Here is a 12,513-nt window from a genome sequence, read left to right as displayed (position 1 = left end):
AGTTTAATCTATCCAGAAACTGGTCCTTTTAATATGTAAACATGTCTCCGTATAGGATTTGGTGGTATACCTTTGGTTAGGGTTGCATATTACACGTACAAAAAAACTATGGTGGCCTTCAGGTCACATAAAAACAGTGTTTAATTTGTCCATTCTTGACTAATGTATGAACACAGACCTCACTACCATGTAATAAAACAGTCCTTAGTGTTCTGGTGATAAGAAATGAATCAAAACAAACAGCATTTGCAGGTTCTACACACTGGAACTTGAAGGATGTCCACACGGTTGCTCAAAATGCTGAACTATTCCTTTAAAAAACAACAACATGAAGGTCACTCTACAGCTCTATCTTTTCACCTGAGGAGCTCCTCGAGAATCCTCTCATGTCAACATGCAAGTTTATAACACCTTTTCTCGAGGTTAGTCGCTCAGCCCGGCTTCAAAGCCGTCACATCAGCGTGGCAGCGCTCGGCCAAACACATTTCCTTCCTCCAGTGAACCCAAAACCTCAGTGTTGCTCTGGCTCTGTCTGCTCCACAGACACACACACACACACAAACACTTTTGTCAACATAGAAGTTTGACCTCCTGTTCCAAGCATTTGAACTCTGAACTTTTTCCACTTTCACCCCAGGGATACAGAGTGGAGGCAGTGACACTCCCATCCTGTGATCCTCACAGCTGTCCCTGTCTTTCCCTTCCCTTCCCATCCCTCTATCTGTTCTCCACCACCAACTCACTCCCTATATCTTCTTCTTCTTCTTCTTGATTTGTTACATATTCCTAGTGTAGTCACTTTCCCCCACCCCGTTTTTTCCCTACGAACCATCAGAAACACTCAAATCAAAGCACAAAAGCTTTGAGAGAATGATTTCAAAAGAAAAAAAGCTGGTGGATGGACATCTTTACAAGTCAAGCTTGAATAAATGGATGCCCCCTGCAGGCCAAGAAACAGAAGTGCATGACCTAATTCTATCACAGCTCAGTGTTGTGCTTGAAAAAGAGCTTTGAATATACACATATATTTTTCAACTTCAGTCATAAGACGGGATTTTTTTCTGTCTACTTATGTCTTTTCACCAAATAAAGTATTCATCAAATCTTCTTCACGGTTTTGAAAAGTATTCAATGGAAGTCGGCCATGGGTGAAGATTCCTCAAGAGAGGACTCGTTCACGACACTCCGTCATTTCAACAAAACATGCCACCGCAAGTCGGATCGACTCGAATTAGCTTTGCATCCTGGGAAACTCAGAAAAGGGACGACACAAAAGTTTCAGTGGAGCAGAGTGAAAGGGTGCGGCATCGCTGTGACCGTTAGGCTGCTGGCAAACTACCTGAGAGAATGACTGGGTTTATAAAAGGTTGTTTAACAGGTTTCTTAAATTAGCGCAACATAACATGGTTTATTGGAAGCCAGTGAAGCTGCGGTTAGAATGGAGGGGGGGGGGGGGGGGTGACGTGGTGGAAGGACAGGGGTTTTGGTGATTATATGGGCAAACAGGTGGAGCTCATGTAGGGACATTTGAACTGGATTTGTAGTATATTTACCCAGAGGCGATTCTAGAGTCTGTAGGGGCCCTAAGCAAAAAACTCCCAGAGGGCCCTTCCTTCCAACCAGTGTTCATCACCATTATGTTACAAATAATCTGACACCAACGAAAAATGTATGAGTTCAAAATATATATTTTTTTCCCGAAATGAATGAAAAAACCTTGTAATTAAAAAGTATGTGGAAAATATATATGTAAAGAACAATCAAATACTGTAAATAGCTTTTAAAAAACTATATAAACTTAGTAAAAAAAAATACATTACACTGTAAAGAACCCACATTATAAAACAATATAAATATATAGAACAATAAAATACTGAACGATAACTTCACACAAGTTAAAGTGAGGTGGGGCCCCTTTAGGGAGGTTTCCTACTGAGATGTCACTGCAAATCGCCCATTGTTTTTTAAGGGGGACGGGGAGGCGGCTGCTCACTGCACATTTCAGTTAAAACAGCCCTCAGGCTCCGAGTGTCGGGGGGCCCCCTATCGGCTCGGGGCCCCGAGCAGTTGCCTGCCTTGCCTGTTCACAAGCTGCGCCTCTGTATTTACCCGAAAATACAGCCATGGGGGAGGCACACGATGAAAAGAAGGGGCCCCAGGATAGAGCCCTGGGGCACACCTGTGGTAGCGGCCACCTTCCTGGTCACATCTCGTGCCTAATGTTCTGGATATTCTGGATATTTTCTTTCTATTATGAATGTGACAGACAATCCCACACACACAGTTCTCAGTCTATAGTTTCTTTATCTTTACTTCATTCCCCCCCCCCCCCCCATGTGTGTGAACTGCATCTTGCTCGTTGCTGTTCCAGGATTTGTCTAAACAACTGCTTATTACGTGTAAAGGAATGTGAGCGCGGAACACCCTGAGACAGTCTTTATGGGGACGTAAACAATGGTTTCTAACTGATATGGAGACATAATGTAACGTTAAAGAGGAAACAACTAACTTGGGGTGTCTGCAGTTTTAATTACACCCACACACAATCACACAAAAACAACATGTGTGATTGTTGGGTATCGTCAACTGTAGAACTGAATATTTTTTTTGTCATATGTCATTTTTATTTCAAAAAACGCTTCTACCAGGGCCGGCACAAGGCATAAGCGAACTAAGCCGCTGCTTAGGGCCCCGTGACCACTAGAGGGCCCCCAAGAGCAATTAACTAAAAAAAAATACAAATAAATGAAAGTTTAGATTGCTGTAGTTTATTTAGAATTTTTCCCCTCTTATTACCTTGTTACTTACCTTATTTAAGTATGTGTTTGATATATATTTGTTTATTTTATTTAACGCGGTGTGTTTGACATATAGAAGTCAAATCTTTGTATTACAGCAGTGTATTTTGAATCCCCCCCAAAGATGGTGCAGATTTTTAGATTTTCAGACCTTAATATCTTAATATTTTTAACCGGTTTGGTTTTATGTATTGCTTCTCTGTGTCGCCAGTAGGGGGAGTTGCTGAGTTTTTTCTGTAAATTTGCAAATCTGGTGTCACATTTAGTTTTAAGTCTATTCATATTCATGACAGAGTAGAATAAGTAGAATACCTTCAGTATAGTAGGTGTGTGAATGATCAATAATCATTATTATTAACAGAGGGCCCCAAAATGAAAATTTGCTTAGGGCCCCATGGAGGCTTGGGCCGGCCCTGGCTTCTACCTACGTCCTGTTTGGTTTGTGATCAAACTATAAGACAAACAACAAACAGGTTCCCTGATTAGTGCTTGAATTGGACCCCCGATGCTTGTGATTAACACCGACGGTCGCACTCTGCTGGTCATACAGCTATGATGCGACGACGACGGTTGTTTGATTTGTGTGACCTGCTCAGCCTGGATGTCTGGCTGCCCAGCGGGGGAAGAGGGAAGCGATGGTACCCTTTTGTCGCTAAATCAAAGGCCCCCACTGAGGGGAAAATAGCACGCTGCGGCCAAAACAGATGGCGGTGGATCTTTAAATGACCCTTTTTCCACAGAGCAGCGTGTGTGTTGGACACGTGCTCACTCTAAGTCTCGTCTTATGCTTTACAGCGGAGCGGGCGTGCACGGTGTCGGCGGTGGGTCGTCGTCTGTGACGCTATCAATCCGGAATCTGTTAAGATTTTAAGATTAAGATTAAGATTGTGCACACATACCGTCGCAAAACTGTGTGTTTTGCTCCGGCGAGTGCACAACTTTTCCAGTGTCCACCAGCATCAATTTTCAAACCAATAGGCCAATTGTTCCCTGCCAAAGGAGTGGAGTTGCACTTTGTTGATTGTAAAATCAATAGGAGGGCTCTTCTGGACATCCAGACTGATGTCACCTCCCAGCAAAAATGATTTCATTAAACTGTTATTTCATTCACCACTTGAGCCTCTCTCTCTCTCAAACTCCCAAAAAAATCTATGAAGTGGAGTATTTTTTATTTTATTTTTAAGATATTCTTTGGTATGGCCTGTGCACAGCATCTGCATGTGAATTCCTTGCGAAAGAAGCTTAACAACAAGTTCAAACACGCCGTCTGAAGCAGTGAGGAGCCTTTGTAGAACGGGTGTCAGATTCCAGTGCCGAGTACGAACGCTGCCATATCTGTCATGCTCAGTCTGTGCTGGTTAGGGAGCGTGCACACGGGGAATGAGGCTCTGATGTTGTGATGTGTGAGGAGTCTTTAAACAGATAGTGTCCAAAACAACGTTTTTCCTGCAGTGTTTAAAAGGAAAACCAAGTGTTCATGGACTCCCAGCTCGTAGATTATGCCTGGGTTTGGTTACACTATGGTTACACTACGGGTGATTTTGATAGCTTAATCCCTTAACTAACAAACAGTTTGCACTTGTTTGGTGTCACACAGTCGTACTGAATTGCTTTTAGATCAGGGCTCTCAAACTCAAATGACCTGGGGGCCAATGTGCATCTATTGTGGTCAAGAGCCTAAGTGGGAAAAAAAACATCATGATATCACACGTATAATTAAAGGTGCCATATGTAAGAATGTGGCCAAAAACTGTTACTACATTCAAATTCAAAATACCGAGGTCTTTTAGGTTTCGTTTTCTGACGTAACTGGCAACCCATGGTTGCTCGGCAGCTGAGACTCTACTGACTGCAATGATTGGTAGATGGCGGTAGGTGGCGCCACATGCCAAAACATGATTTCAAAACATAAACATGATTTGCAGTCTGCAAAATATTTTTTTTAATGCAAATATTTTGGCTGCACTACTGTTGTTGGTGAGTTCAGTTTGTTATATGAACATTATTCCTGAGTCTCTGTGACATATAAGGAGGATTTTATGGCCAGTTGCTTTAGATTTATTACATAATGCACCTAAGATTAATCATCTTAATTTCATGTACTGCATTCTTTGCATTCTGGACTTGCTGGTTGTTGCAGCTAGGTGACGCTGTGGTATCATGAGAGTGTTTGGATCTTACTAAAGTTATGACTAAAACTCAGAAGTCTTGCATTGGTTCATTCCTACATCAACACCCAAAGCCATATGCATTCATATGCCACAACTGTACGAATTTTGTTCCCTTTTTAAAATACACAAAGTTGCTTTCGCCGCCGTGTTGCGTTACTGAGAAGCGACGGATCTCGAGGACCTGAAGTCCTCCGATAACGAGGCGTCTGCACTTCCGATGCTTAGGCTTTGCATCGCTCCCCAAACGGTCACATTGTTGGCAGCAGTTCGGTGTCGAAATTGAATCTAAAAAAGACAAATTAAAAGTTGCCGCCGTTGGAACATATGGTCCCTTATTTAACACGGGTACGGAACAGTATGTTCCTCATTGCCAGCCACCTCTTGCAAGCTGCTATCGGAGCACACTTTGTGCTCAGTCACCCTGCACTTCACTCTGTTTAAACATCATCGAGCTCGTCCAACTGACAGATGGCAGAAAAATCACATCACATGCCGTCTGCTTGTGGCTAAAGTCATGTTTTCCTTCTGAAAATAAGGTGTAATTTAGTTTTTTTTTTAGCTGGTCTGAGACATGATACCATAGAGAGAGAGACTTTGCATTAATGCTTATTTCATTTGTGTCTTTAAAGGCGCCATATGTAAGAATGTGGCCAAAAAACGGTTGCTACATTCAAATTCAAAATACCGAGGTCTTTTAGGTTTCGTTTTCTGACCTAACTGGCGACCCGTGGTTGCTCGGCAGCTGAGACTCTACTGACTGCAATGATCGGTAGACGGCGGTAGGTGGCGCCACATGCCAAAACATGATTTCAAAACAATAAACATGATTTGCAGTCTGCAAAATATTATTTTTTTAATGCAAATATTTTGTCTGTACTGTTGTTGTTGGTGAGTTCAGTTTGTTATATGAACATTATTCCTGAGTCTCTGTGACATATGAGGAGGATTTTATGGCCAGTTGCTTTAGATTTATTACATAATGCACCTTTAAATGGTATGGTCAAGCATATAAACTGTTTATACTGGTCACATTGGGATGATCTTGATCACATTCTTTCACCTACGATGAGAGCAGCGACTCGCAGACATTCACAGACAGAGACTTCTTCCTCTGGTCCTCCTTGGCCTTGGGCCCAGTGGATTTGAGCTGAAACCGACAGGAAACTGACAGGATTACAGCGACTGGGTCAGCTGTGCAGACACACACACGTGAATACAAATAGGGGCGTGTGCCCAAGGGTTGAACTGCGTGGGACTCTGACTACAGTACGTAGGGATTGTGTTTTTGGGGGAGGGAGATAAAAGGGAAAGTATGGACCTGTGTGGAGTAGACGTTTGTCATTAGAACATCACATTCTTGTCCGATTGGGTTTAATGAGGTCACACAGAAGGCCAATGAGGGAGGGGGGGGAAATAGAAGTATTTCAGGTATTTTTGTCACACAAAGTATAATGAACATAAATACCTGTATGTCTGTAAAATCAGATTACATCAGTGCCTTCATTTCCTTGTGCTTAACTCATAAAAATTACAAGCGATCCACGTTTTGGGCAGACAAATACATAACAAACAACAAGTTAATTTATTACGACAGGCTGGGAAAACCAGAATGACCCATGGATGACTCTGAGCACCGTCTCACCTGGAACCTGAACACAGAACTATAGTCGTTTCCCCCATTGAGACAGTGAGTCATGTGATGCCTCTAATAATGAAGTAACTTTGATGATTTAAAACCATGACCTTTAAGGTACTACTCAACCATTTGGTCGACCACACTTTAAGTCACTTTATCTCATTAAAAATGAGTTAGTGAGCTGAACTCACTAACACTAAATTAATGTGACTTGTTCTGAATGTTGTACTTTATGAATTATGAAAACCAGGTTTATTATGAACAGACGTCTCCGTTTGGTAGAGGCCTGTATCTGAAATACTATGGAGTGAAGTGACATGAGAAAAAAAAAGAAAAGAAATTTTTTATTTTATTTTGAAAATAAGATATTTTTTTTCATCATTTTCTGAATGAAAAAAAAAAGAAAACATTTTTTTTGGAAAAAAATAACATTTGGAGAGTTGAGATCTCGAGTTTCCAAAAAAACAGATTTTTAAAAAAAAAATATTATTTTCATCATTTTCATCCCAAAAAATGTTTCATTTTTTGGAAACTCAAGATCTCGAGTTTGCAAAAAATTATGAATTTTTTTTTCAAATTTTTTTTTGTTATTTTTTGGAAACTTCTTTTTTTCAATTTCTTTTTTTGGGAAAAATGAATGAATGATGAAAAAAAAACATTTTAAAACATACACAATTTTTCTTCTTGGTGTGTACCTTAAAGGGTTAAACTAGGTGTGGTACTGTGTACTTTAGATAACAGCCAATTGGATTTTCTCTGTCATTAAAAATGTGATGAAATATACTTGCTTACCTCCCACCAACATCTCTTTGTCCTGGAGCCGAGCTAGAAATAAGAAAATCTTTCAACAAAAAACGTATACTTGGAATTATACAAACACAACAAACAGGAGTTACTGGTGAGTTGCTGCATGTGAACGTGGACACACCTTCAGCACAGCTGTGGACCATCATGTAATTGTAGCCTCATTTAAACACACACGGTGTCTCTTTATGAGCGTTGTGTCTCGACAGAACAGTCTTTGAGAGCGAAACACTGACCTTTGTTTTAGAGCGACTTCCAGGTGCTGTTAGTGTTTAGCCACTCCTGTAAAGATTAAGCAATAGCAAGATGCCACTAAGGACTCGTGAACTTCCCCTCTGACCATGCTCCTGAGGAAGTCACATGAGATCATTATGGATTCCAATAAACAAAAAGGTGTCCTGAGCCAAAAGAAGAGACAGAATTCACATCACTGGAAGCTTCTCACTGAGAAGATTACTTTTTTTTCCCACCTGAGGCGGGAAAAGATCTGCCCCTACCACCATGACTGTGATGGATTAGGTTTAAAGAGGAAGATGGTGCGGGTAAGAAGAATTCCATGCAGGGGAAGCCAAATAGAGGAAATATAAGAGTGAGGTTTCATCCTCCTTGAGTCTGTTGTGGTTCCATCTGGGCTTGAGGAAATAACCGACAGCATCATGCAATAAGTAATCTACAGTAATCTGTTATTTCTTTTTACAAGTCTTTGGTATTGATGAGTCTGGTGTGGAAGAACCTGACCGATCTGACCTCTGACCCCATTGAGCATCTTTGGGAAGAACTGGAACTGAGAAAACAGCAGTCAATAAAAACCTCATAAATGCTCTATAGAATTAATGAATGGGCACAAATTCCCATAGAAACACTTCAAAATCTTGAGGAAAGTATGTTATAGCTGCAAAAGGGGAGCCGACTCCATATTAAAGGACTGTATATGTATTTGAATACATCATTACAGTCCCTGTTGGCGTAATGATCATACTTTTGTCCATATAGTGCACTTTTTTCATTGTAAATGGTATATTTAAAATACAATTAGTTTAATCCACCTGCTTCTAACAGAACATGACTCCTGTGAGTGTTATTATGTACAATAGAATTAGATTATTACCAGTTTTACTGTTGTAGATGATCAAGGTGACACCGGAGTTAATGACTTCATATACTGTGCACAAGCTCTAGAGAACAGGCTCCATCCCAGGGCCGGCCCAAGCCTCCATGGGGCCCTAAGCAAAATTTGATTTTGGGGCCCTCTGTTAATAATAATAATAATAATAATGATTATTGATCATTCACATACCTACTATACTAAAGCTATTCTACTTATTCTACTCTGTCACGAATACGAATACACTTGTAAAACTAAAATGTGAGAATTTTTTGTTGCATGGAAGCAGACACCAGATTTGCAAACTTACAGACAAATCTTTCAATTAATATTTGGCAAACTCAGCAACTCCCCCTACTGGCGACACAGAGAATCAATACATAAAACCAAATGGTAAAAATGGGGAGAAAAATTCTAAATAAACTACTGCAGATTTTTGAGTTAATTGCTCTTGGGGGCCCTCTAGTGGTCACGGGGGCCCTAGGCAGCGGCTTCGTTGGCTTATGCCTTGGGCCGGCCCTGCTCCATCCTACTTTATTTTTTCTATATCCTGTGCATCTCAAGCTGTCTTCAGACGTGAAGTCACAGATATTGTCCAGGGAGTCGTTTGTGAACGTCCATTCTTACTTAAGATCCAGGTTTCAGTGCATGTTTGCTATGCTAATCTGATACTTAGGAAACACACAAAGAGAGAGAGTCAGGAACAGCATGTTACATTTCGTGATATAAATTATTTATTTACATTTACAGAAAAATGACCCCATCAAGACAACGTAGTAATAACTATTGGAAATAGAACCCAAGATACAGTAGCTGACGTCGTCGTCACAACCGAACAGAGAGCTCTATCGTAACATTGTGCCCTCTGTCAAAGGTCTCCTATAACACAAGGTGGCAAGGCATCACGTGTAGCCCCGAAAACATCCCCACCCCCCTGACCTACACCCCCCCCCCCCATCCCAGACCATACAACACACACACTCACACACACTCACACTCACACACCTCATTTAAAGCCCCTTACCCTGCTTTGCACTACCCTGATTTGCTTTAACCCCCTCATCTACAAACGACAGATACTGGCTAGCTCGCCGCTAACAAAGCTCAGACTTCTAACACACACACACGCACACACACTCACGCACACACACACACATTCAATATCCTCAGTGCCGCCAAACACCTCATGGTTCGTTTTTTTTCAGGAAAAACCTGGAAGTGGGTGGAAGCGACAAGGTGCAAGGAGACACGATTCGGTGACTGGCGACTGATTAAAACGTGACTCCGAGGGTTGGCCGTCGTCGTCGTCGTCGCCGGTGACCAGTGCTGCAGCTCTGTCTTTGCCGTGTCCCCCCGTCCTCTGTGGGCATTCCTAGAGTTCGTACTGGGAGAGAGGGCGAGGAGCGAGGGGGGGGAAGCAGTTCCTAATTTTCAGGGTTGGCCTACAAGGGGGGGAGAGATGGGGGAACATCAAACGACGCCTTAGCGCTCCGTTAAAAAAAATAACGGAGGAGGACCGTGTGCCCCGGGGGCTCAGATAAGTCGAGTGGAGGCGCGCATGGTGTTCTCCGAACTGAAGTGGACATTGTTCTGCTTCTGCCGGTTGATCCTGTTGGTCCGCGGGCACTTCCTGTACAACGAGAAGAGGGTGAGGAGAGGGAAGCGCGGCTCGGGTTAGCAGCGATACAGAGAGGATCTGCAGCTGGGAAAGTCCATCCTGACATAGGACCAATGAAGTACTGTCATTAGGGCTGTAACGATTCACAAACTCACGATTCGATTTGTATCACGATTTTTGACCCACGGTTCGATACATTCCACAATTTTTTTTAAATATTTTTTTTTTTTTTAAAAACAACATTTACTTATATAGCAACTTAATGTAACATTTAATAACAAATATTTTGGAACACTGTGAACAGATTTGAACATAAATAAAAAAATAACCACTGGGTAACAAAAATTTTGTTTTGTTTTGTTTTCAACAGTATTATTTAATAATACTGTTGAAAAATACAAAGTAAATGATCAATCAGACCGGGATCAGACCAAAGCATGCTGGGAAGTGTAGTTCTTCATGAGAAGCAGTTTTGTTCCAGTGGAAATAACATGTTTTGATAAACAGCAAAGGTAAGACAACATTTCCACTTGTATTTCTTGAAAGTCAGTTGTTGTTTTGGGGCTGGATCCGTGAATCTTGGTCGTAGAGTGATAAAAATGGTACCGCTAGAATCTGTGAATTCTCCGCTGTTTACATAATCACGCTGACGCTCCGGTGCCTTTTAAACATGTGCGCTGATGTTTCCTCACGCAACGAGACAGGTTTGTGTCTCTGAGTATCGCGATTTCGATTTCGATACGCATATCGTTACAGCCCTAACTGTCATGGATCTGCGCTGCATAAAATAGTTGGTGACGGAACGGAAGAAAACTGTTGATTTCAGACCGAATTTTTCACACAATTTTTGTCGGTACTGTTGTTGTTGGTGAGTTCAGTTTGTTATATGAACATTATTCCTGAGTCTCTGTGACATATTAGGAGGATTTTATGGCCCAGTTGCTTTAGATTTATTACATAATGCACCTTTAAGAATGAGATACAAAGCCATAGTTGGCAGTCTGTTTCCTGTCACACACAGGAAGTAAAGGACAGACGTGACATTTTTCCTGCTCTCACCTCTTTGTCTGTGAAGTGATTTATGATGATTTACTAAAACTGAAGTTCAGCCGGTTAAACAGAAACAGGACAGTTGAGGCATTTCATTCACTCATTCTTTTACTCACTGACTCATTCACTGTCGTCTCAATGCTAACAAGTGAGAGCCATGTGTTGCATTGTGGACTTTAATGAGGCTGAGTATTTTTTTTTTCTTCTTTTCTTTATTATTTATATTTTATCTTTTGCATTTAAATGAACACGGCCGTAGCAGCGGGACACATTAATGCGACTGTGGCATTATTCACTGCTGTAATTTCCTCTCTCGTCTCATTCTGCACCTTTTCTTCTGCTCGCTCATTCATTTTCTCCCTGCTCAACCTCCCCTCTTTTGCTCAGAGGAGCACTTTTATTTTTTTTCTCTTGGCCAAACTCTTTTAAAATCTTTTATTGAATGTAATAAATTGCTTAGGTCAGCCCAGAGGGACAAAGGCTGCAGGGGTGTAATTGTGTGTGTGTGAGATGTTTTTATTTTTATGTCTCTAAGGACATTTTGACTTTGTGTGGACATTTGTTTGGGCTTTTTCACGGTTAAGAACTGGTTTTAGGGTTAGGGTTAGAATTGGGTTTAGTTAAGGGTTAGTCCTGTGTGTATGTGCTTGTCTATAGAAGGCTATGAGGACAAAAGCCGATCTTTTTGAGGACATTTTGGCTGGTCCTCACAATTTTACAGGGCTTTTGGAGGGTTAAGGCTTAGGTTTAGGGTAAGGTTAGGTTAAAGGCCCTGGTATACTTAGACCAGGGGTGTCAAACTCATTCTCACTCAGGGCCACATCAGCATAATTGTTACCCTCAAAGGGCCAGATGTAACTGTCATACAGAATAAATGTAACTAAATATAATGTAAAATAAAGGTAACTACTACATAAAATATTGCTAAATAACTTTCTCTATTTATTACCCTTTCAATTTCACTCGTCTCATGATGCATATACAATGATACACTGCGATCTAGTGGCTGTGCCGTCAATTTGCGGGTAACACAATCGCCATGCATTGTGGGAAATGTAGTTTATGGTCAACGCACGCCTTAAAGCAGCAGAGACCTATTTTAACACAGATTTTTAAAACCAATTAATCACTCACGGGCCACATAAAAACGTGGCGGGCCACATCTGGCCCGCGAGCCTTGAGTTTGACACACGTGACTTCGACGAAGAGCATGTTGCGTGAGCGTGGTCAGTGCGTTCCACACTAAGCCCAGTTTACAAAGCAGAAAAAAAAATTCCGGCCAACAGAAGAAGTAGTCGCCAAAGATAGTCATCCGAGCCTCGACCTGGCAA

General features: G+C 41.5%; 1 protein-coding gene across 1 annotated transcript in view; it reads right to left on the bottom strand.

Moving 5' to 3' along the window:
• Window positions 1-9,976: 9,976 nt before the first annotated feature.
• Window positions 9,977-12,513, bottom strand: part of tmeff2a (transmembrane protein with EGF-like and two follistatin-like domains 2a) — a gene marked incomplete at its 5' end in the record, with an annotated part of 121,967 nt that continues 119,430 nt past the window's right edge. Inside the window, one exon of the mRNA XM_083908698.1 lies at window positions 9,977-10,144. Within this exon, the coding sequence (XP_083764824.1) occupies window positions 10,048-10,144 (97 nt within the window). The 3' untranslated portion in view covers window positions 9,977-10,047. The remainder of the gene's footprint in view (window positions 10,145-12,513) is intronic.

Source organism: Microchirus variegatus (assembly GCF_963457635.1).
Source record: "Microchirus variegatus genome assembly, chromosome: 22".
Classification (NCBI taxonomy): domain Eukaryota; kingdom Metazoa; phylum Chordata; class Actinopteri; order Pleuronectiformes; family Soleidae; genus Microchirus; species Microchirus variegatus.
This window is presented reverse-complemented; position numbering and strand designations above follow the sequence as displayed.